Genomic DNA, 23,321 nt, shown 5'->3' with positions numbered 1-23,321 from the left:
TAAAATCATAATGGCTTTAGCATAATATAAAAGGCTTAGGCTGTTGTGAATAGGAGAAATTAGCATGGAGAAGGGATAGAGGAAATGGAACAAAGGTTCTTCCTAGCTCCCAAAGAGGAGAAGGGAAGGAAGGGTGAGCCTCCTAATTGGTTTACTCTTTTGATGGGGTGGAGTTCATTTTGTAGAAAATTTTTGATAAAGAGAAGAGAGAACAGATAGCATAAAGAAGAGAACGCACAAAACACTTCAGTTATTTAACAGTTGGCTTCTGTCCACTGCAAGGGAGATGGAGTACAAACTCCATTATGTTGGAGGAAGAATAAGAAGAGTGAAAGCTCTAAGGGCCTCTCATATGGCAATTAGGCTCGAGCTAACAGTCATTAGGCCGGGCATCTCCAATGGAACGGCAAACAACTGTTTGCCATTTTTCCATCGCTCTAACCGAGCAGCAATTTTTCTGCTATTTGATTGCGGGTGAACAGTGCAATATGACGTCGCACTGTTCACCTGCCATTTATTTTTTTTATTGGAAAATTAATTATTAGTTTTAAATATTGAAATTTAAATTAAGGACATATTAATATTCCTAATTATTTTATGAAGCCAAAATAAATTTTTTTAATAAGTATAATAGATTTAATTCAAAAAATTCTATAAATAAAATTTATGATTAAAAATATATAAAATGAAAAATGAGAAGGAATATATTAGGAATATTCTTTATTTCGTGTTAGAAAATGGAGTTCGGTTGGAGACAAGTTACTGCATTTTGATGTATTACTGTATTTTAGAGCGAAAAATGAGTTTTTCAGTTGGAGACGCCCTTAGACAGGGCATTAATAACGTCATCTCCCTAATTTTTCTCCTTATGTGAGCCTGCCCCTTCACTGATTCACTCAGAGATTTAGACATGCAAATTTTAATAACTTAGGAACGACACTAAGGAATAAATGAAAGAATGATGAGGAGAAATCTGGATAAATTTTAAATATCTTCTAATGAACCTACTGAATTTTGGATATTGATTCAATATTGCAACTTGGATAAAGTTGAGTTTGAAAAACATCAGGACGATAAAGAGACTTTTACACAGCTCATATTAGGAAGCTTTGGCTACCAACCAAGAGATATTGGGTTCGAGTCTTGCGTATGTATATGTGTGTGAATTTATCTTAATTGACCAAAACGTCCAAAATATAAATAAATTGAGAGATTTTTATCAAATATTTTATTGTACCATGTCTAGAGTGACATCTTATTAGTGATGTAGAGAGTGTTAAATTAATGATGAATCTTGAGAGCTGGGGATGACTCTAATCTCTTTAAATTTGAGAAAATCATATTCAGCTACGTATAATGTAAGAACTTTATCATTAAATTCTCTTATAATCATTTATATTGTAGAAATTTTATCTCATCTAAATTTCAGCCAAATTTTTTCTCCCCTTCTTATTTGAAATTCTATTTATGACACTATGTAAAATTACATAAGTATCAATAAGTTTAGTTTATAAAGATATTGAAAGTTGTTATCATTATACTAAATTTGAATCATTTTTATATGAAATTTTAAATTTATATATTGACATCCACTATTTAAAAAAACAATTGTAAAATTGCATGTGTTAAGTGCTCCATGATGTCTATTTCTACATGCTTACAGATTAAGAAATGTCTCTCCAGGCCTTTGCCAAAATAAAAATTATAATAATAATATTTTGTGAAAGTTCCTTTCTTCTTTTCTATGTAGGAAATGCAAGCAAAAAAAAAAAAAGCTTGATTGCATGGCATAAAAAATGATCTTAGTGCTGTGTATTGTAAAAAAAAAAAGTTATTGAAAGTGTTTGGGCAACCAATTGTTGACAGGCTTTAAGGGAGCAGAGCTGGAGCTAGCAGTGCTACAGCCTTTTTAAATGTTGAAAAACAGGGACTTTCAGGATGAGATAAGTTTTATCAAATTTATAGTCTTATATATGCTAATATCAAAGAGTTCAACACACAAATCTATAAGATTTCCTTTGCAAATGATAGATTGGGAAGACTTGACTTACATTGTTTCAAGAGGAGAAATTTTTAAGTATTATAAGGCCACCAATTGGCATAATTTTAAACTTGAATTAAAACACATTTAAATGCTAATTATCACATCATATATGTCATTACTTTTAAATTAGAATATGTCAAACTATATCAATAATTAGATATTAAAAACACTATTTTAATTAATATTTAATAAGACATCTTGCTTTTCATTATTTTCAAAATTTAATTACAATTTAAAGATAGAATATTTAATTTAAATAATTAAAATTATGTTTGTCAACTTTTTATTTAATGGATAAATTATATTAAATTTAAATTCAGTTGTATTTATATTTTAACCTGCAAAGTTTTATGGTGTCGAATGTTGGCCATTAAAAGAGAAGCATAATACTAAGTTAAGTGTTGCAGAGATGAGGATGCTCAGGTGGATGAGTGGCTTTACCCTTAGAGATAGGATAAGAAATGAGCATATACGTGAAACGGTTGGAGTAGCGCCAATGGAAGATAAAATTAGAGAGGGTCGCCTTAGATGGTTTAGTCACATAAAATGGTGGCCTTCTGATGACCCAGTTAGGAAAGTAGAGGTATTAGATTTGACTTATGTTAAGAAATGTAGATGTAGACCTAAAAAAATTTGGTTATAAAATATTAGAAATGATCTTTCTTTATTAGATTTAAATGAGTATTTGACTTTTAACATGACACAATGGAGAAAAATGATTCATGTAGCCGACCCCACGTAGTGGGACAAAGGCTTGTTGTTGTTGTAATGGCTCAACTCACACTTAAAATGAACTATACATTTGAGTGTATGTGTCAAATTCTTATGAAACCTGAAAATTAATTGCATGCATATTTGAAACATACTCAAATGCCCTCAAGTATTCTCTAAAGCTATTTACTCACTTTATTAATCATAGGAGGGGATATAAAGGACTGGGAGAAGAAGAAATTGGAGGTTTTGGGATTGATCTAAGTATTGTAATTGTTAAAGAAATTGATAGAAAAATAGTCATAATTCCTATAGTGTAATCAGAGTCATATCATTGATGTATCTTTTCCGGTGTTCACTTAAAATTTTATATATTGTTGTGGAGACCTCAATCTCTTACCTCCACCTCGCAATCATCTAAATATGAAAATTAAGATATATCAACCCATTGTTGGTCTCTAATGTATAGAGATAAATATCCTCTTACCATCAACACCATGTCAACGTGTACAAAAACTATCTTAAGAATATCTTGCCATGAAAACTTATTATCTTGGGCTCTTTCTCTTTCTCCTCCAACATCTTGGTTCATTTAGAGTAAGATACATGCTTATGCTCCATCATGCAACTCCAATGTTAGTTAAATTAAGATATTACTTCTTATTTATCAATTATGACAAGTAAAGAGGCACTAATGTGTAGGAAATATGCATTTGATTTTCATTGCAAATGCAAATAAATAGATTTGAAAACAAAAGAATTTGTAACTCCTCATGTTCTATACTGGCCATAGTCATTCATGAAAGTGCTTCAAATCAAGGTTGAATAGATAAAACTAACTCTATTCATCTAACTGACCATGTCAAGTCCTGTCTAACTTATGTCAAAGTTGTGAGAATCTCAAGACCCATCTTTGTCCATCAGGCACTCACTTACAAGCCCACCTTCTTCCACCAAGTTTATCAGCTCATTATCATATGCATAGCACTAATTAACCTATTGAACTCTCCTTGCCCACTCAGTACTAAACTATCAACCAATCTTTGTTTGCTCAACCCTTGTTTACTTGAATCAATTTCGTTTACTTAGCAAGTGTATCAATTGGTCAATCCTAAGAACTGTTAAGATATACGTGATGAGTCAGCTTTATTCCTTCGTGATTGTATTGGACACGTGTCCATCTCTTATTCGTTATGCTTGTATTTTGCTATCTATATATTGCCTGCTATGTAATACTTTGTACACAATGAATGAATTCCTCTCTTTCGCATCGTTCCTCTTCTTCTCTTTAGCCATCGCCTATTCTTCTTGCTGCCTTGTTTTCAAGAACCACTACTCTTGAGTTGTCCTTTTATATGGTTTGATATCTAGTTAGATATTACATTAGTCTCCCTAGCTACTTGTATTCTTCCCACCATGTGCATTTTAATAACAATACAAGATTGCCTGATCTCTTCAAGCAAGTTTATGATTGGAAGTTCAACATGTAATAATTGGTGTGTTAATGGCTCGGCATATGTCCTGTCAATTTATTGATCACTTAGATGTAGTCGATATGCGCTTATTCACCACTCTCACTCTAGTAGTTCCCCTTTTTGTATGTCCATCACTGATAGTAAATATTTTGTGGGTTTAGGAAAACCATTGAGATGATGAGATTTTATAGGAAGGCGGCATTATTCCATCTCCTCCTAGCTAGGAGAAGTAGCTAACATTATAATCTCTTAAATATAGTCAAATTTACACTCTTTTTTGTAAACCACGTTGAACCGCCTAACCCATTTTCGTTTTCCTTTAGTGTGAGGCATGATTATTTTTAGTGGCTTGGACTCCCTTCTAACTAAGACTTTATTTGGGACGACTTTCTTACTGCTTCTTAAAGCAGCTTTTTAGTACTAAAAACTGCTTTAAGAATAATAAGAAAATCGTCTCAAATGAAGCCTAAAAATATATTGAATTGATGGCTCTTATCTTCTCTCTAAGCATCCCTCAAGCATGCATTGCTCATAAACTATTGGATAAGAAATTTGTATTTACAAATCTTAATGTCTTAACTCAATTATTTAGGAAATTTTTTATAAATCATCATTCATTTTTTATTTTTATTGAGTGTTGTGTTAAACTGTTAACTGATAAATCAACTATTTGCAAGTATAAATATATCAGAATGAGTCAGATTCTATATTTTGCATGTCTTTATCTTTTCATTATACCACTTACCTACTATAATATAAGAAGTTTTTGGTTCTCTTTTAATCAACATTTTTATATTTAGGATCTCTATCAATTCATTTAATGAGAATAGTATAAAGGTTCTTTTTTATGTTTATATTGATTGGCTCTAGAAAATTGAAGAAGTGGATAACTTCTTTCTTCTCTTTTAAGATTGACACACATTCTTTAAATATATATAAACAAAGGCGTTAATCATTTTTTCTCTTTTCAAATTTTGTAATTTCATCAACATAGCCCACCCTCCTCATTAAATAAATAAACAAACAAATTAATTGATTAAGCAACTTCAAATATCCATGATATTCATGAAGCAATTCCACTATAGCAAAAAATAAAATAAGGTGCATAAAGGAAAAAAAAAAAAAGAGAAAATCCTCATTTAATTAATTTCAATTGTTTTTCATATTGAATTGTTATATTAAATTATACTATAATACTTGTTAAGTGTTTCATGTCTTATAAAAAAAAATTTATTTATAATTATAATTTGAACATGCATAAAAGCTCCCAATAATAATATTTGGGAAAAGTAGGGAAAGCTTGCAATCAAAATTACCTTGATTTTGCATATGGCTAATGGCTCTAAGGGCACTCCAACCGAAACTCTCGTTTTTCACTGCAAAATGCAGTAAAATCCATGATTCATCTCCAGTGGAACGCCATTTTGCCCCCAAATCATGGTTCCTTTCTTTCGCGCCTTTCTCGGACAAGTTCGGTAGAGAGAAAGAAATGTCGCAAGTGAACAGTGCGACACCAATATTGACGTTGCACTGTTCAACTGTGATCAAATGGCGAAAGAAATGGCGTTCGATTGCGACGTTTGAGGGCCTCCATTTGGCTGTTTGCCGAACGGTTGGAGATGGTCTAATGAAAATAGTTCATTTTATTCACTTCATACTTGATTTATGTTAAATACATTACTGGATCAATATTGATGATTACATATTTTCTCCTCTCATATTATTATAGGCTTGATTGAATTTGAACCATATATAGCTCGGCAATCTCTAGGTTGTTTATGTCTGAACACTTTTATGCTTAATGTGGCTCATCTTTCTTGATGATAATTGTGCTTTCGCATTAAGTTTTGGTATTTAAGCAATACGGCCTTACAACAACCCATTATCTAATCACCCTTGCTAAAGCTCTAGGCATTACTTGACTAGCATTTCGCCCTTTAGAGGTTGCCCCTATCACTTTAGCTTGCCCCAGTAAGTAAATTTTGGTCCTTATTGAATTAGGAAGGAAACCCTTATGATACGTACCCCTTTGAGGTTAACACCGCCATTTCAATCCCAATAGAAAGGTCAATTGATATTGAAGAGTTTGCATTAATTAGCTCCGTTTGACAATTGAATCTTGAGCCTTCTCTATCGATGTCACTCGGGTGAACTTCTCACATTAGGGTTCTTAAAACTATAGAATTATTAATCAAATATGAAATGATTTTAATCTCACTTATTTACTTTGCAATTTGGCTAATGACTCATAGGAACCTATTTTTATTTTTTAGGGTGCTCTATTCCATGAATTTAATAAGGATCATCTTACATGATGGGGTTGATTATCTTTTTAATGCTTATTTGCAATAAATTCTAACAAAGAGCGTCCTATGATAAAGAGAATTCATGTTATTATCATTACTACAATTGTTTATTGCTTTTGACACGAAATAAACATTTCGTATAGAAGTTAGAGCTTAGGGCATCTCCAACCGAAAACTTCATTTTTCACGGCAAAGTAACGCAAAACTCCAAAATGGCGCGGTGATGCTCCAATCGAACGCCATTTTAGGTGTTTTTGAGAAGGTAACGATCGTTCTCTCTTTCGCGCGTTTTTCTGGTTGAGAGCAAAAAAATGGCGTGAGTGAACAGTGAGACGCCAATATTGGCGTCGCACTGTTCACCTGCGATTAAATGGAGGAAATTTTCGCATTCGGTTGGAGCGACGGAACGACTCCATACACTTGTTTAGCGTTCGGTTGGAGATGCCCTTAAGTGATCTTGCCCTCCTATGAAATGTAACTATTTTTTATAACCCATTTTTATTTATTATTATTTGTAATATAATATAATTTAGGTGGGGCTTACTTATAATAAAAAAAGCCTATATTAAATAATAAACGATTTTTTAAAAAAGATAAATTTATTCAAATATTTCGTTAAAATGCGAGCCGTCTGATCCTGTCCGGTCGAGTATCTGCCCGGTTCACAACAGCCGGTTCGATGCTTACAAGAGTCCGAAGTGACAATCTTCGACACAATCGATTTCGTTACCCTAGCATCTATCTTGCCATCTCGCTTCTTTCTTCTCTGCCCCTCTTCTAAATCTCGTCGGATTTCCCCGCACTGTGCGGCTATCGGTTGAGATCGAGATCTCAGGTGCTTTTTTTTACCTTTCCTTTATTTAATTCCTCTGTTGCAGTGTTTTCTAATTTCTTCTTCTCATGTTTTCTTTTTTGCGCGCTTCGCTTTCTCTGTTATCTTCCCCCGCTCTGAGCTTTCTTCTCCGATTTTTTTGGAGGAATTATCTTGAATTTGGATTATTTGGAAGCAACCCTTTGAGCTGCTGCTGCTTTATTTATTTATTTATAATTTAGTTTAAATAGACGCGATGTGATAAGCCATACGAATATTTGCAGTAGACCATCAAAGTAAAATAAATTATATTGAGAAATAGGAAGCTTTTCTATCTATAAGTAAGGTATTATGTACTCAAAAGAGAAGCTTTCCAGTTTTTTAACCATTCATATAAGGGAAGTTTGCTTTAGATTCAAGTTAATAAAACATGTTCATAAATAAATTGAAATTTCAATTCTTTGCTCTCTAAATTTCAATTCTTTGTTCTCTTTAAAGAAAGCTACATGGCTAATAAGGTGCAATGAAGTTTAATATTCTCAAGTGTACTAAAAGGGTCTAGTGTAAGGAGCAAAGAAGTTTAATATAAACCAATATAGTTAAAAATTTCATAACGTTGGGTTGCAATTCAGAGCAGTCTGCAGCAACTGAACAAATAGAATACTGGTGCTTCAATGATGTGTTAATATCAAGATCTTTTCTTGGAAAGTTTCTACTTGCTTCTGCAAGATAGCCAATTTGTTGAAGTACAGACTTTATTTAAGCAATAGTAAAAGCTATTTGGCACAATCAAGAGATGTCTGAAACTATTATTGCTTGCAACCATAACCTTTCTAGTTGTATTCTACCTCTAGATTCTCAATTCAAACATGATGTAATGTGGTGCATACGGTCCAAAAAGGCAGTATGAACTGGTATACTTATTAGGACTTTGAAGGAGATTTTGACTTATATTGTGCGTTTCAACTATTCCTTGAATTGTAATAGTACCTTAAAGCTTCTAACGTTAGAAGACTTTCTTCCTAAGCCTAGAAGGTCTAACATTCCAACATACCAAGTGTATCCAAGGGAACTAACTCCTCAATTAATTAGGATCTTTGGGGTAAACTTGCTTTCTTAATTTTGGTTCTAGATAGATTGAACAACTTTTTTTTGGATGTTAACATTTTACCAATGCATATGAATGTCCTATTACAAATCTTATCATTGTTTTGAGGAAGGAGGTGATGAGGAAGTCCATGAAGAATTAAACCTTGTTTGGATTTAGTGATGCAGAAGCTTTAGTGGATCTTTTTTTTTTTAATGTCATGGAAGTGCCATCACTACACCTGTAATTGATGTTGACTGTTGAAGAATTGTTATTTCTTTTTCTTAAGAAGTTTTGAAAACTTATTTTTTTAAATGATAGACATATGCATGTGATTTCTAAGCCTGCTTTGGAGCACTTCAAATCTGAATCTGAACCTCATCATCAACCTTACATGGTGTGTGGTTTGACAAGACATATTTTGGTCTCCATTCAGCTTGTATATTTAATAAACTCATCTTGTATGATGTCTTGTCTATTAATGATGTATGTGTCTTATTGGGTCAAGTGTGTCCCTTTGGTTTGATGTGATCCATTGCGATATGTTCAACTCTTATTTATTCAAAAACCAAAGTGAACGGATTATGTTGAATACTTACAAACCTAAGGAGATTTAAGTTAGCTCTAGAAAGGAATATAGGGATACAAGCCACTACATATTGAGGTTGATGCGAATTTGAACGTGGGGAGTTTGAAGAATGGGTTTCAGGCTTTGGTCATTTTAGAGAATAATTAGCTTTTTTATAGGCTCCTCATCTTACTTAATGCTAGTAGTCAGGTTCTTGGTATTTTAATGATCTTTTCTTTATGATCCACCTTATCAACTTTCACCTGTTTGAAGCATGCATGTTAATGATCTTGTTCTCAAATCATCTTTACCCAATGTACCATTAGAACGTGAACATACTATGCTTGAGAGGCAGTAAATGGACAACTCATGAAAGGATTTAATTAAAGAAGGCCTATTAGAGGCTCAACTCATAAAAGATTCATTTAAAGAAAGCCCAAGTCCCTTTTTGGTTCTAATTTTTCTTCTAAAGGAATAAAAGTGCATTTGTAGATGGAAAAGCCATAATTAAATTAAAACTAAATATAAGTTTCTTGTACCTAGGCTTGATTGCATATTTGCATGTTAGATACAATGAGTGGATGTTGATCTTTTTAAAGATTGATCTTCAAAGTGATTAACATCAAGTTCACATAAAAATATCATTGAGACAAAGGATTGTTTATACATGTAGTTGTTTATGTCATTTGGTTTGACCAATAAACCTATTTGTTTATGAAGATTGCCAATCACGTATTGCATATTTGTTTTGTTTATGTTCTTGCCAACCACATATTGCATCTTGATGGCATTTTAATTTATAGCAGATTTGCAGGGGACCATCTCACCGATGTTAGAAAATTTCTTAAGGTTTTTGCACTACGAGATAATTGATAACCTGTGTTGCACAAGGCAGGGAAATATACTAGACAAATTATGAGCATCGAAGTATCATAAAGGCGAATAAGAATTCATGAATTGGTTCAATTTATGCTAGGCCACTTAGTTATATCCAAAGGAAAGTTGTAAGGTGCTGATGTCAACATTTTTCTAATTGCATAGCAAAAAATATTTGGGCTTATTGACTATTTGGTGCCAAACTCTGTGTAAATGAAAGATTAGTTACAACGAACAATGAAGGGAATATCAAATTAAAATTATTTATTCAATCAACAAGGCAAGTGACTTATACTGTGTTTTTTGCTTCCATTTGAGGAATTCTTTTTAGCAGCTTATTGTCTTTGATCTTGAAACAATAACTGCTTAGAACTTCTATTCCATTATGTTCTCGTTTATAATTTATACATCATATATTTGTATGTTAGATGTTGAATTCAACTAATCTCCTGATTAAGCTTGTAGGCAATGATTAACTATGACCGGATGGAAAGGCATGGTATTGAATAAATGATATTTCTTTTTTACTAGACTATTTCCTTTTTATCTTTCCGTTAATAACTAATGTCTCGTGACTTGCTTACTACATTTATTGATCTGGAATAAACTTGACATTAAAATATAAGTGCATTATGATATTAAATCAAATTGAAAATGATGATACAAAAATGTTTTGGAATCAACTCGATTTTTTAAGTTTTTCTCGAAGAGGCTTACAAATATCTGGAGTTTTCCTGTGAGATCAACTACAATAAACTTCCCTAATCAAGAAAAAGAGATTACCATGCAATTAATCGATAAAGTTTTATTGAATATAACACTCGTTCCCATGGCTTTTCCTCTATGTTTACTTTGCCCCATTTTTCCCTTGAAATTTAGTCGTAAAAAAGTTACAGAAATCACCCTTAGCAACTGAAAAACAAATGAATGACACAATTTTGTCCTTGGATGGTGCAGTTGTAGGTTGTGGTTGCAAGCCTATTGAATTTTTGCTCTTGTTTGAGTACTTGTATGCATAAATTGTTGAGAGTGAATTCAATGCCTTTTACTCCCTGGATTAGGAGTTCGTGAGGTTGTAAGGAGTTTGAGAGAGGTGATAGAATAGGATAGAGACTTATGCGGTTATGCCAAATCAATTAAATTTGTATTCAATTAATTTCAAAGCCATATTACTAGTTATATGACCATCTAATTCTATAATGAGGAAATCAGAAATTACTTGAAAATTCTATTCTATCCTAAAAATAATAATTATAAGATAAAACCTATCTAGATGAGTATTTGATAGGACAAATTCCTACTGATGGGGGTGAAATTTTATATAAGCTATTTATTTTAGACCTATTTAACATAAATTAAGGACTTACACTAATAACATAGATCCCCTTGGCTATTTTTAACTTGAAAGAGCCTATTTGCCTTAGTCAGACATGTCCAATCTTTATTTGATTTGCTTACTTCAATTAGTCCTTATTTTATTTGCTTACTTCATTTAGTCCTTATTTTATTTGCTTACTTCATTTAGTCCCAATTGAGCTGAATTATCTAAATAATTTATCATGAATGTGAGAACCATCTGGATTTTCACTCTCTTTGAATTCATTTGCCCCTACAAATGACTAGTTAGTTAACAAACAAATAAAATTTGTAGTTGACCATCAAAGGATGTGGCCAAACCTAACAATTTTGTTGCTAATATTGTTGGTGGTATAGTTGGTCCATGGAATGTAGCTAGATTATTTAATGTGTTCAACCCAACTATAGTAGTCATCTTTGGTATTGTAGGTGATTTGATGTTAGTGGTAGTCACTCTTGACAATGAAGTTGACCCAACTTCCTTAATACCCACCTCTGTGGTGATGTTGGCATATAATAGCTAACCAATGAGTTTTAATTTGTTCAAAGGTGTGTTGTGGCGCTTCATTTGATTTGATTGGCCCATTGGGGTAAGTTGCTACCCTTCTTCGAGTAGTAGTCATTATAGGCACATATGAGTGCATCATGATCTTATTGCGCAATAAATTGTCAACTTAAATACACATACATTAAAATTGCAGCATAGTTAGGAATATGCCACATCCTTTGATATGGCCTGAAAGATTTGGAAGTTCAAACATTCACCAGAAAGGCTTGTATAAAAAGCTATGGCAGCAAAGTGATTTTCCCCATGCTCTATGATAAACGCTGAATTAATTGCTCTTGGTGATTCTTTCCACGACTTGCAATTCTTCATGTTTGTGCCCGTGACCAATGCACTAAACTATATCTTGATGCTTTTGTGATACGAAGAAACTATATCTTGATAGTTTTAGATTAATTATCTTATTTTCTGTGATTCTTGAAGACTCTTGAATATATTCGCATTGAACCCACCCTATAGTTGGGATCTTTATGTCTCAGCAGTTTTTTTTCTAATTATCTTTTGTATTGCTTAAATGACTTTGGTTTCTAGTTTTGCTTCGAAAATTTGTTTTTTATTTTCGTGTGGAATTGTCTAATGCGGGGATCTCTATGATGTCTTTTGAGCTTGCAGGTTGACACCAATCCTACAACATTAATATTGTTATCTCGTGCATCAATTTGGCAGATTGTATTGTTTGCTTGGCATTATCTTGTAGCAATGGAGATTCAAACTTCTGGAAAACCCATTGATACTTTACTAGAGAAGGTGCTTTGCATGAACATTCTTTCTTCTGATTACTTCAAAGAACTATATAGGTTGAAGACATACCATGAGGTAATCGATGAGATCTACAACCAAGTTGACCATGTGGAGCCATGGATGACCGGAAATTGTAGGGGTCCGTCGACAGCATTTTGCCTCTTATACAAGTTCTTCACTATGAAGCTCACTGTCAAGCAAATGCATGGACTATTGAAGCATCCTGATTCTCCATATATAAGAGCTGTAAGTTTCCACATATAGTCAATTTTGTAAACCTAGCATATGCTGCTTATCTGTTTTCCCAAAACTAAAATGAATAAATAAATGGATGTTGATTATTTTTCATTAACTTGAGGATGGTTAACTTTTAGAATTGCGGATTTGATAAACTTCTTCTTCAAATAATGCTTGTCATTCTGCAGCATACTTTTTTTTTTCTTTTTGGTCAGTAACAATGCAAAAGCTTCTAGATTAGGGATGGCAATCGATTGAAATTGACTTAGTTTTATAGAGAAGTGCATCCCAATTCATTATATAATTATGATCTCCTAGAGATCTTGTATGGTTTATTAAATCTCAGGTTCTGCAGGAAAATTCATATTGCTATAGAGTTTGTCGGTGATTCTGCAGGAAATATGATGTTGTTTGATGTAATCTCATTTCTGCTGTGGTTCTAGCCTCTCTAAGCACTCAGTTCAAGCAATATATGGAATTATGCAGCTAATCGTATTAAAATCTGTTCTGCAGTAAATTTAGTAACTCGGAGACATTTGTGGAATAGAACGTGCTTTTTCTTGCCACTTCCATATTTTGCAATGTTAATGCATGTTTATAGGGGTGATTAAGAGTTGGAATTTTTGGTTTTTTTTTCCTGGCGAGAGGATAGGGGGGAACAATTGCTTAACTTTTAGAGGGATTGGTGGTGCTTGACATCGTTTACCTTCATTCAAGCAAGTTTTTGTGTAGCCTGATTTGGAACCTAAGCTGGAGTAGTTTATACACTTTTTGAATGGTAAATAGAACCATTTTTCATATTGAATAATTGAACATCGGCTTATTCATACTATTATACAACTTCGAGGTTTGTCTTTGGTTTCACCTTAGGGCTATTTAATGTCATTGTTCAATGAATTTTCATCTTGCTTGCATCTCTGTTCATTTTTGAAATGTTTCTTAATCACTTTTAGAATGAAAATACTTCTAAAGATGTCTAAATGAAGCTTAATTTGTAATTCCTGGATAAATTTGTTTTATCTAAAATTGAATTGGTTCACATGTTACTTCGGTCAATGTACTCTATCTAAACTTGTTGATATTTTCATGCGGATAACTGCTGTGCTTTAGCCCTGCTGCCTGTATAATTGAAAAAAGCCTTTGTTTTAGACTAAACTTTAAAGTTTTATAAGATAAATAGAGAAATACTTAAAAAGATGGAGTGTTTGAGGAAAGGGAAACAGTAGAGCATGAATTTTTATTCTGACACCTTTGCATACCTTATGATATTGATTCTTTCTTTTCCTCTATCTAATTGTCTTTCTTTTCCACTACAATAGTTTTTTTATTTTTCTCATTTTAATTTTTGTCTACAAATATAAAAAGCCTTTGTTTTAGACTAAACTTTAAAGTTTTATAAGATAAATAGAGAAATACTTAAAAAGATGGAGTGTTTGAGGAAAGGGAAACAGTAGAGCATGAATTTTTATTCTGACACCTTTGCATACCTTATGATATTGATTCTTTCTTTTCCTCTATCTAATTGTCATTGTTTCAATGGGTTCAAAATGACAATGAACACTATATTTGCATGAAGGTTATGCGAAAGTTAAGATGTTTTTGAATTTGTTAAATATAACTGGTGAACAAAGTAATGTATACAAAGAGATGATGGCTTTGAATGGAGACTGTAATAGAATTAGCATAGTCTCGGATTTATTGATCCATTATCTAGTATTTCGGTATGAATGTAATCATTCTCTTTTTACTCCAGAAGGCACTTATGGGGGGTTGGTTCTTCATTTTCTTAAGTTTCTTGTTTTGGTAGATGGAGAGTGGTAATCTATTGAAGTAGGGCTTGCTATTTTGCTGACTTTCTAAAAGAAATATTGCAGAAGTATTCAATCATAAATTCTCCTTTCTAGTAGACAACATATCACAAAATTTCACTTTTTTAGACGAACGTTGATGTAGATGTTCCATTGGACACGCTTTGCTAATATTTTTTAACATTTTCCATTTCAGCATTAACTATTTTTTACGGCCCAGTTGCAATTAGAACTACAATAGTTTTTTTATTTTTCTCATTTTAATTTTTGTCTACAAATATTGTTATAGAATGGAGAATTGATCCCTGATAATTATTTTGCAGATTGGTTTTCTATACTTGCGATATGTTGCCGATCCAAAGACATTATGGGGATGGTGTGATCCTTACATAAAAGATGAAGAGGTATTTAGCTCCTATCCCTATTATTTTTTTGTAGGTATATATCTAGGTCATGAGCATTTTTGTTTTGCTCATTCTATTTGCATGCAATTAACCGCCCTGATTTTCTTAACATATAGGGATATGATCATATGTTAGGAAGAAGGAATGCATGCTACATTTAAGTTCATTCATTTTTAGCACCATAACAAATGCTCATGATTGGACTTGGCATGCAATTGAGATCCTTTTGCTGTGACTAAACGTGATCATTTAGTATAAAACAATATATATATATAACAAATTCTTGTAAAGTACCAAGAAGTCTTATGGAAACATTTTTACCTGTCTCTTGTGATGATTGTAAAAGTAAGGTACAAACTTGATACCTTTTTTAAGATCTAGAATTTACTGTACTTTTCAGTATGACTAGAGAGGGAGTTGAATGTAAACTTAAATTATGGAGCCATGGAGGCCAACCTTAGAGTCTAAAGGTTTTTGCTTGAGTAAATCTAAAACTAAATATATGGAGTGTAATTTTAGTAGTAATAGACCTAGTGAGGGGGTTGTGACTTTGGGCGATCAAGTCATTAATAAGAGTACATGTTTTAGATATCTTGGATCTATTGTTCAGAGTGATGGTGAAAAAGCTAATAATACTTATCCTACGCTACTGAGGAGGGATTGCAGCTATCCTTGATGTATAATATTGTGGATCACGAGCTGGTCCGCTGTGAAGTTGATGTTATGGTAACTCTTCATCTTCCTGATCTTGCTGCTGATCGTGCATATCATGATTAAATTGCGTTGGAAGATTTGGTGATTGTTGTGGAGTTTATGAAGACATTCAATATATCATTATGTAAGGTCACGCAGTTGCTGCAGAGCCCATCCACATTGGTGGTGATTATCGAGATACTGCATCTGCGTCAACAATTGTTGTTGTTGAGGAGTGAAAAAACCCCTCAATACCACTAAAATACATGTCGAACTAAGGTATCATATTGTGATCCGAAGAAATCAAATAGATCCTGGGAAGATGCGCTTGGAACACTATAGGGGTCCACAAAAATCGGGGTCCCTGTGGATGGGCTAGGACCCATATGAACTGACGGGCCTGCAAATCCAAGCATAGACGGTTCTTCATCAAAATTATCTTCATCACCTTATTGATCATCCATAATGTGCATCGGCCGCCTCACTTCAGTACATAGTTCATCGACCTAATTATTTGTCATGCATAATAATAGTTGATTGTTATCACATTCAATTGCAGGTTGTAAAGCATCCTCAATATCCAAGAAGAATTGATGCTTTAAAAAAAAAAAAAGTTAAGTCTTTCAGATTAAGGGAGCAGGGAGAAGAAATAAGAAATTACTTACCAAAATCCTTTCATTTGCTGAATGCAAATAGTAAGTGGAGGGTGTTGTTTTAGGAGCTCTTAATAAGTACCAGAAATCTCAAGATTTGTACTACCGCATGTATCTCCTACGGGCTTTTTTGGGATCAACTTGTTGTTGATGATGATGAACTATGATGCAAGCAAAAATATATAGGGAGACCCCAATTTTTGCAAGCATATTACAAGATTTCCTAGGAAGTAAGAAAATACTCAAAAATACACCGTTTATAGAATAAAAGGACGCTTACAAATTTAAATCGAAAGACACTTCATAACTTTGACAACTTGAAGAAACTTACAAACTTGTATAATAAAAACCTAAACTTGCATTTCATTCGTCGAGAAGAAAGATACAAATGACGTCGAACTTGCAGAGATAAGAAAGAGGTAAGAAGCCCAAGACGAAGAGAGGACAAGCTCGCAAGCTTTCCTAGAGGGAGAGGAAGAACGGAACAAGCTCGCAAGCTTTTCCAAAGAAAGAAGAAAAACCCTCAGGTTCTTAGCTCCAAAAATAATCCATAAAAACTCTCTTTTGCTTACAAAACATCGCATATATATATAGGGAAAATGTGGGCATTCAAACAGCCCAAAAGATCATCAATTAATCCAATTAAAAAAACAGGGAAATGGAAGGTCAAAGGTCAATCCAGAACAGCACCCAAACATCCACAAAAGGGGGCCAACATTCATTCCAGAACAGCACCCGAACAACCACATAAAAACCCGAAAAAAGGCAGCCCAAGGGAAATGGGAACATGCAGCTAAAAAAGGGGGAAGGAACGGGCTTCATAGGGAATCGGGACCAGCAGCCCAGGGAACCGGAACAGACAACCAAAAGGGGAAAAAGAAGAACCAGGAGGGGAAAACCGAAGGGCCAAGGGAAGGGGATAGGGCAACCATGAAAAGGGGAGCCAAATGGGAAACCAAAGTGCCATTAGAAAGGGGGGAAGAACCTAACAAATCTCCAAATTATGAGCTTAAAAGCACTCTACTAGACATTAATGAGCTGATTCTAGTAGAGGACCTAGAAGCTCTCCAAAATTACAATTCAAAATGTTTTGACCCCCACCCCTGCCTACATCAAACTACAAGGGCATGTATGCTCTCCAATAGTTGAATATATCTTTGGTGGAAGACTACCCAGTCAACATCTGTCTTTCAACTCTCATCTAATCCCACAAATTCATGCTTCATGGGCTCCAAGTCGATCTGCTGCACCTCACCAAATTGTTTCATCACACGGTGAGATAGATGTCATTCAAAGCGATGTGAATTGATTAGTGGAGCACGAGTTTGTCAGATTCCCTGACTATTGAGGCATTTATCAGCTACTCGAACCAGAATCTGTTGTTGTAGGGCTCATAAACAACCTATAAATTAATGAAGTCAAGCTTTATCGAGACCCTTATCAATAAATAAATATCTCATACCTGACTCTCTAGGAGGCCATTTATCTCATCCTTATCGGATCAAACATCCCTACTTTGTGCTCATCCCAACTAAATTCTATATAACACCCTCTGCTTATTACTCGCGTTCACTCCTCAGCATTGATGATCATAAAAATTTTGTGCTTTTGCAGAGATAGAATTGCTGGATGTTGTACTGATTTTTGATAATGTAATGGCAGTGACAACATCCATGAAATTTAGGAAATTTTAATGACTTGAATGTCATAGTGGACTGAAATTATCATGCCGTAGGGGCATCATCATATTTTTTTTGCCTTGATTGCATGATTTATTATTCAACAACCATGTTTTATATCAAAGTTGAAATTTCACTCGGATGAAACCATAGTTGTTATGGGTTGCAGATTTTGCAGATTTGGAATGAGCTTTTGTGAGAGGTCTGTTTTGCACTTATCTAATTTAGAAGTCCAATCATGATTTGTTGGGGAAAGGATAACGATGTTGTGGATAATTATATAGAATGATGGATTTATCACTTACCCGTTTAAGAATCTAGAGCATCCACTTCTGAGATTTTGCACTGCTTAGTTGCATGTGGAGATTCTCTTTGTTTCTCACTAGCTTAATCAGGGCATTGTTAAAAGAAAATCCAAATTCTGACAAGCAGAATTTTTTTAATGGCAACCAAATTGTATCGTTACTGGTTGTTTCTAGCAATTATTCTTCAAGCAACACAACACCAAAATAATTCGATTATAGTTTTAACAGAGTTTATGTTTAACCCTTAACAATTTTATAGGTGGCTACTTTACTTTTGAGAGCACAATTATTATTAGCCCTCTATGTAGGGGGGCTAGATTCAGTTTTTGGATGTCTATTCATTTACTCCTTTTATTGGTTTTAGTGGTTGCTGCATGCTTCTGCATGTAGATTTTTTACATGATTTGGAATAAAACATAAGGCATGGTCCTTCATGTACTCCTTTTATATATTGTTGCATCTTTACTGTTTATTGGACAGAAGTGCTGCACGAGGCTGGTATCATACCAGAATTGATTCAGCTAGTCCTTCATATCTTCCCTTTATAATCTTTTGCGATTTATTGAACAGACATGTCTTAACTTGTCTTGGAGGAGTCTTGATACATCGAGTCAGAATTCAATGATTTTTTGTTGGTTCGTTGACATAGTTGTCATTTGGTTTGTGTCCTATAGTCAACAAAAAAATTGCATATTATCTATTTGTACTGAAATTTGGAAACCTCTATACTTTCTTTCGCATCTTTTTTTTTTGTCTCAGTGGTGTTGTAATGCCTTTAGCTGATGTAACTAGACGTTTTAGTTTTCAGAGTTGTGTAGTGATATTTGAAGTGCGGATGCAGATTGGTCTTAGGCAAGGATGGAACTAACCTTAATTTTCAAGGGGGGGCAAACTTATAAGTAAAATTGTAGTGATATTTTTTCAATAAATTTCCTTGCAACCAAAATTTGTTCCGAGGGCGCTACCTAAAAATAATTGATTTTGCAGATTTGGTGAAGAGACTAAAAAATACATGGATGGGGACATTATCCAAAGAATCATATAATAAATAATTTTTTCTTATAGGTATTTTATGCTCATCAATTTGAAATTATGGTGATGGGGACATCAGTTGGAAAGTCTACCGTCGACGTGGCCGTAGATCTACGGGGGGGGGGGGGGGGGGAGAATTGCCTTAAAAACCCTTGTAATAAAGAGACTAAAAAATACATGGATGGGGACATTATCTAAAGAATCATATAATAAATAATTTTTTCTTATAGGTATTTTATGCTCGTCAATTTGAAATTATGGTGATGCATTGGTCCTTTGTTGATGATTGATTATTAGTTTTCCTTCGGCTTTGGCTTCTAAAAACATGACTATTCATTTGGTTCATTGACTAACGAGGCAATTACTGGTTAATTGATACTAAATTATGCCCCTTCATTTGAAATCATTTTATGAGGCAGTGGATCGGATATTTTGTGCTCTATGCTCTACAATTTTTTTTTTTATCTCTAAATATATTTCCTAGGTCATTTTCTAATATTTAATTTGTGATAATAACATGCTCATATCCATTCCATCTCAGATGGTGTTTGAGAGGGCTTTTTTCCAGTTTGAGGTGGTGGGTTTGATCCCTGCGTCTCACTAAGAGGTTCTTTTAGGTATTTCTACATGGCTTATCAGAAGTGGTCTTTATCTTTGTTAACTACAGATTTTCTGATTAAGATTGCCGTGGTTAATTCAGTTAGAAAACTTTTTTCTTTAGGATGAAAATGCTTGCACTTCACATTATGCGATCTTTGAGGAAATTTATATTACATTAATTTTGTTTTTTTCTATTTATAGTTTGATCTACGTTTAGTTTAATTTGTGAACTTTCAAGCACTGCTGACTTTTTTTAACGAAGATATTGATACAAATAATTTTACCAATGTTACATTTAAGCATACATGTAGTTCTGTGTTCCTTTCAGGAATTTTCTCCTGGGTCCAATGGGCGAACGACAACAATGGGGGTATATGTACGGGATCTTCTTCTTGGACAGGTCTGTTTTCATTTCTTTTATGTATTTCATAATTCATATTATGTGAAGTTTCATTATCTGTAGTAACTTGCAAGTATAGTCAAATTCTACTTGATCAGCTTTTTGCCTGTGTTCTCATATGTCCGCGTTCAGAATACTGTGCCTTGGAAATGGCTTTTATTGTGTTCATTCAAATGCAAATTCTCATTTATTCTGAGCCTGGGTTCCCATATGAAGCTTGCTTTGAAAGGAGAGGCCATCTTGTCTACAGTTTAGTATAAGGTTTGTAACGTTGTATTCAAAATGAGTATAGTCTTGACTTCAAGCAGAAATTTAGGGTTCTATTTGTTTGTTTTTGTTGTTCTTTTTTTATTCACCTCCTGTAGGAATACGGTTAAGTGCTTGTCATAAGCATCTATTCTTTTTTAAGCCTCCTGTCTGCTTTTGTGATAATGATGCTGTCTGCAATATTTAAGCATGTGATAAGGCGATCTCTTTACTTGGCTTCTCATGTGATTAATGCAAGCATTCTGTGTTTCCAGATCAATAATTTCAAAAAGAAAAAAAAAATGCAATAATTGTTTTTTTTTTTTTTTTTTCTGTATGGATGGTGAGGTTAGAGGCTAGGTCGGCATCCGATGGAGGTGATGTCGGGGGTTGTAAAGGTGAGAGGGCAGACTTAGGTTTTGTTGAGGTTAATGCCTGATGGACGGAGGCATGTGGTGGAGAGGTCTGCACGAGCTCGTGTATTCTGCATTTCCCTAATTTGAGCAAATTTAGAATGCATTGAAAATGAACTACAATATTCTAAAATTTATAAAAAAAAAATATTTTGCATTTGTTTTACTCCCAACCAAAGTTCTAGTGGAAGATAAGATTAGAGAGAGTCGCCTTGGATGGCTTGGTCACATAAAACGACGTCCTTCCGATGACCGGTTAGGAAAGTAGATGTATTAGATTTGACTTATATTAAGAAAGATAGAGGTAGGCCTAAAAAGACTTGATTATAAAATATTAGAAATGGTCTTTTTTTTCTTAGATTTAAATGAAAATTTGACTTTTAACAGGGCACAATATAGCCGAACCCACTTAGTGGGACAAAGGCTTGATGTTATTGTTGTTGTTGTTGTTGTTACTCCCAACCAAACGCCTAAAAATTTGAAACCATACATTCATTTTACTTTGTAGTCAAAAAACACCAGGGCAAAACAACCCCATTAGTTGATTGTCAATATAGTTGTTTGACGGTGATTTCTTTTATAGTTGATGCAGCATTTCAGGTAGGCAAACTGTCTCTTACAGGACTATATCAGCTCTCCAATTTTTTCAAGAAAGCTTGATTCTCATTGAATCCAAATTATGTTCAGCAACCTTTACCTTTGGTCTATTCATATTTCAGTGTTTTTTTTCTGTGTGCAAGCTTGTTAAGAATCATGTGCTGACTTAGGCTAGTAATACAACCACTTAGGCTTCGTTTGAGATGGCTTTCTTAATGCTTCTTAAAACAATTTTTTAGTATAAAAATTTTAAATTTTTGTATTAGAAAGTTGCTTTAAGAAGCAGTAAGAAAGCCGTCCCAAACGAAGCTTTTCAAAACCAAATTAAGCAGTTTGGAATATTGTTATCTCATGTTAAGTCGTTCAAAATCTTATGTTTTGTTTTGCACTAAAGATTAGACTAATACAATTTTAGTTCAGGTCTAACTTGAGCTATGCCTTCTTTGGTGCAGTATTATTTTGACACACTTTTCCCTCGGGTACCAGTTCCTGTCCTGCGGCAAATCACAGGCAATCTTGAGAAACTCAAGCTACCAACCAAGCACTCTGGTGTCACTGGGGATTCCAATCGCCATGGCTGGGATGACACTGCTCGTCGCCCACCTTCTGTGAAAGCTGCTCTTTCTGTGTCATTTGGACAACGTGCTCCGCATCGCGCATCCACCAGGGATGCCTCACCAGTTCGGAGGACTATTACACCACCTAGGGACAAAAACCACAGCACAGAACCAAGGTCATCCCCAGGACATCGCCGCAGCCATAGTCGTGAAGGGCCTGATCGTCACAATTCCGACAGAGATCGCTCTCATGACCGAGACCGAGTTCGGGATAGGGATAGAAAGCATGACTATGATGGTCATAGTGATCGGGACCTCCGGGGGAGGGACTCTTACAGATCGAGATATTCTACGAGGGATGGTGGTAGCACAAGGGATTATGAAAGGAGTGGACGCGACCATGATCGCCACAGAAGATCTCGATCGAGCAGGAGCAGGAGCCGTAGCTTAGATCGTCATCGTAGTCCCCTCAAAGATTTAAGCAAGGATAAGGCTGCTCCCATCTCAAGCAATCTGGCGAAGTTGAAGGATCTGTATGGTGATGCAAGTGACGCCAAGGGAAATGGTACCGACTACAAGTTCTCAAAGGATACCAGTTCTGAAGAGGTTATTAGATTGGGAGGTTCAACATGGAGGTAGTGCAAATTGACAAAAGACATCTTATCAAATATTTGAATATGATGATGGTGTTGGCCGAATTTCTTCTCTGATTTGCATTAGAGGCATTTCAGAAGGTGAAGCTGGTAAATCTCCATCTGAATTTCTCTAATGGTGGTTGTTTACCTAAAAAATATATATATTTCAATTCAATCATTGGAATTTCCTTTTATTATCTGTATGTGGACATGGGGAAATTCGTTGTTTATGTTGCAGGCCCCTTTAGATTAAATTACATTACTCGTTATATATGTGCACTCTTTTCAACTAAATAGATATATTTCACTTGGAGAGTTTTAAGCCTATAAATTTCACTGCTCTCTTGGCTCTGGTACTTTTTTTTTTTCTTTCCAAATTTTTAATGCTGTTGTTTTCCCAGTGGAGAATCAATACTTTACTGAAATGAATATTTGGTTCTTTAAAAAAAAAAAATTATTTAATTTCAAATTTTCAATCCCCAGCTAAAAAGATACAATCTGAACTAAATAAGGCTGAAGTTT

At 34.2% G+C, this 23,321-nt stretch overlaps 1 protein-coding gene across 5 annotated transcripts; it reads left to right on the top strand.

The window, feature by feature from the left end:
- Window positions 1–7,230: 7,230 nt before the first annotated feature.
- On the top strand, window positions 7,231–23,126 carry LOC110116561 (pre-mRNA splicing factor SR-like 1). 5 transcript variants are annotated; one of them, XR_002305449.2, is made up of 6 exons: window positions 7,231–7,371; window positions 12,412–12,786; window positions 14,909–14,989; window positions 19,893–19,968; window positions 20,280–20,351; window positions 22,060–22,122. XR_002305449.2 is itself a non-coding variant. In XM_020850200.2 (6 exons), the coding sequence occupies exons 2-5, from the start codon at window positions 12,499–12,501 to the stop codon at window positions 20,604–20,606; spliced, it is 564 nt and encodes a 187-aa protein (XP_020705859.1). In that variant the 5' UTR covers window positions 7,231–7,371; window positions 12,412–12,498; the 3' UTR covers window positions 20,607–20,612; window positions 22,060–22,197. The 5 variants fall into 5 exon arrangements, 3 of the variants coding, with proteins under 3 accessions (XP_020705859.1, XP_020705858.1, XP_028547683.1); XR_003699567.1 differs by lacking the exon at window positions 22,060–22,122 and adding an exon at window positions 20,484–20,552; XM_020850200.2 differs by lacking the exon at window positions 19,893–19,968 and adding an exon at window positions 20,484–20,612 and having other exon boundaries at window positions 22,060–22,197.
- Window positions 23,127–23,321: the final 195 nt, after the last annotated feature.

The sequence above is a fragment of the Dendrobium catenatum genome, unplaced genomic scaffold (genome assembly GCF_001605985.2).
Source record: "Dendrobium catenatum unplaced genomic scaffold, ASM160598v2 original_scaffold_76227, whole genome shotgun sequence".
Lineage (NCBI taxonomy): Eukaryota > Viridiplantae > Streptophyta > Magnoliopsida > Asparagales > Orchidaceae > Dendrobium > Dendrobium catenatum.
The sequence above is the reverse complement of the archived record's forward strand: the minus strand, read 5'-3'. Positions and strand labels throughout refer to the sequence as shown.

Excerpts from the sequence above, each read along its gene's own strand:
- LOC110116561 (XM_020850199.2), top strand. The coding sequence starts at position 12,499 with ATGGAGATTCAAACTTCTGGAAAACCCATTGATACTTTACTAGAGAAG. Across the intron at positions 14,990-20,279 it reads CTTACATAAAAGATGAAGAG|GAATTTTCTCCTGGGTCCAA; the intron begins GTATTTAGCTCC and ends TGTTCCTTTCAG. Across the intron at positions 20,352-22,059 it reads GGGATCTTCTTCTTGGACAG|TATTATTTTGACACACTTTT; the intron begins GTCTGTTTTCAT and ends TCTTTGGTGCAG.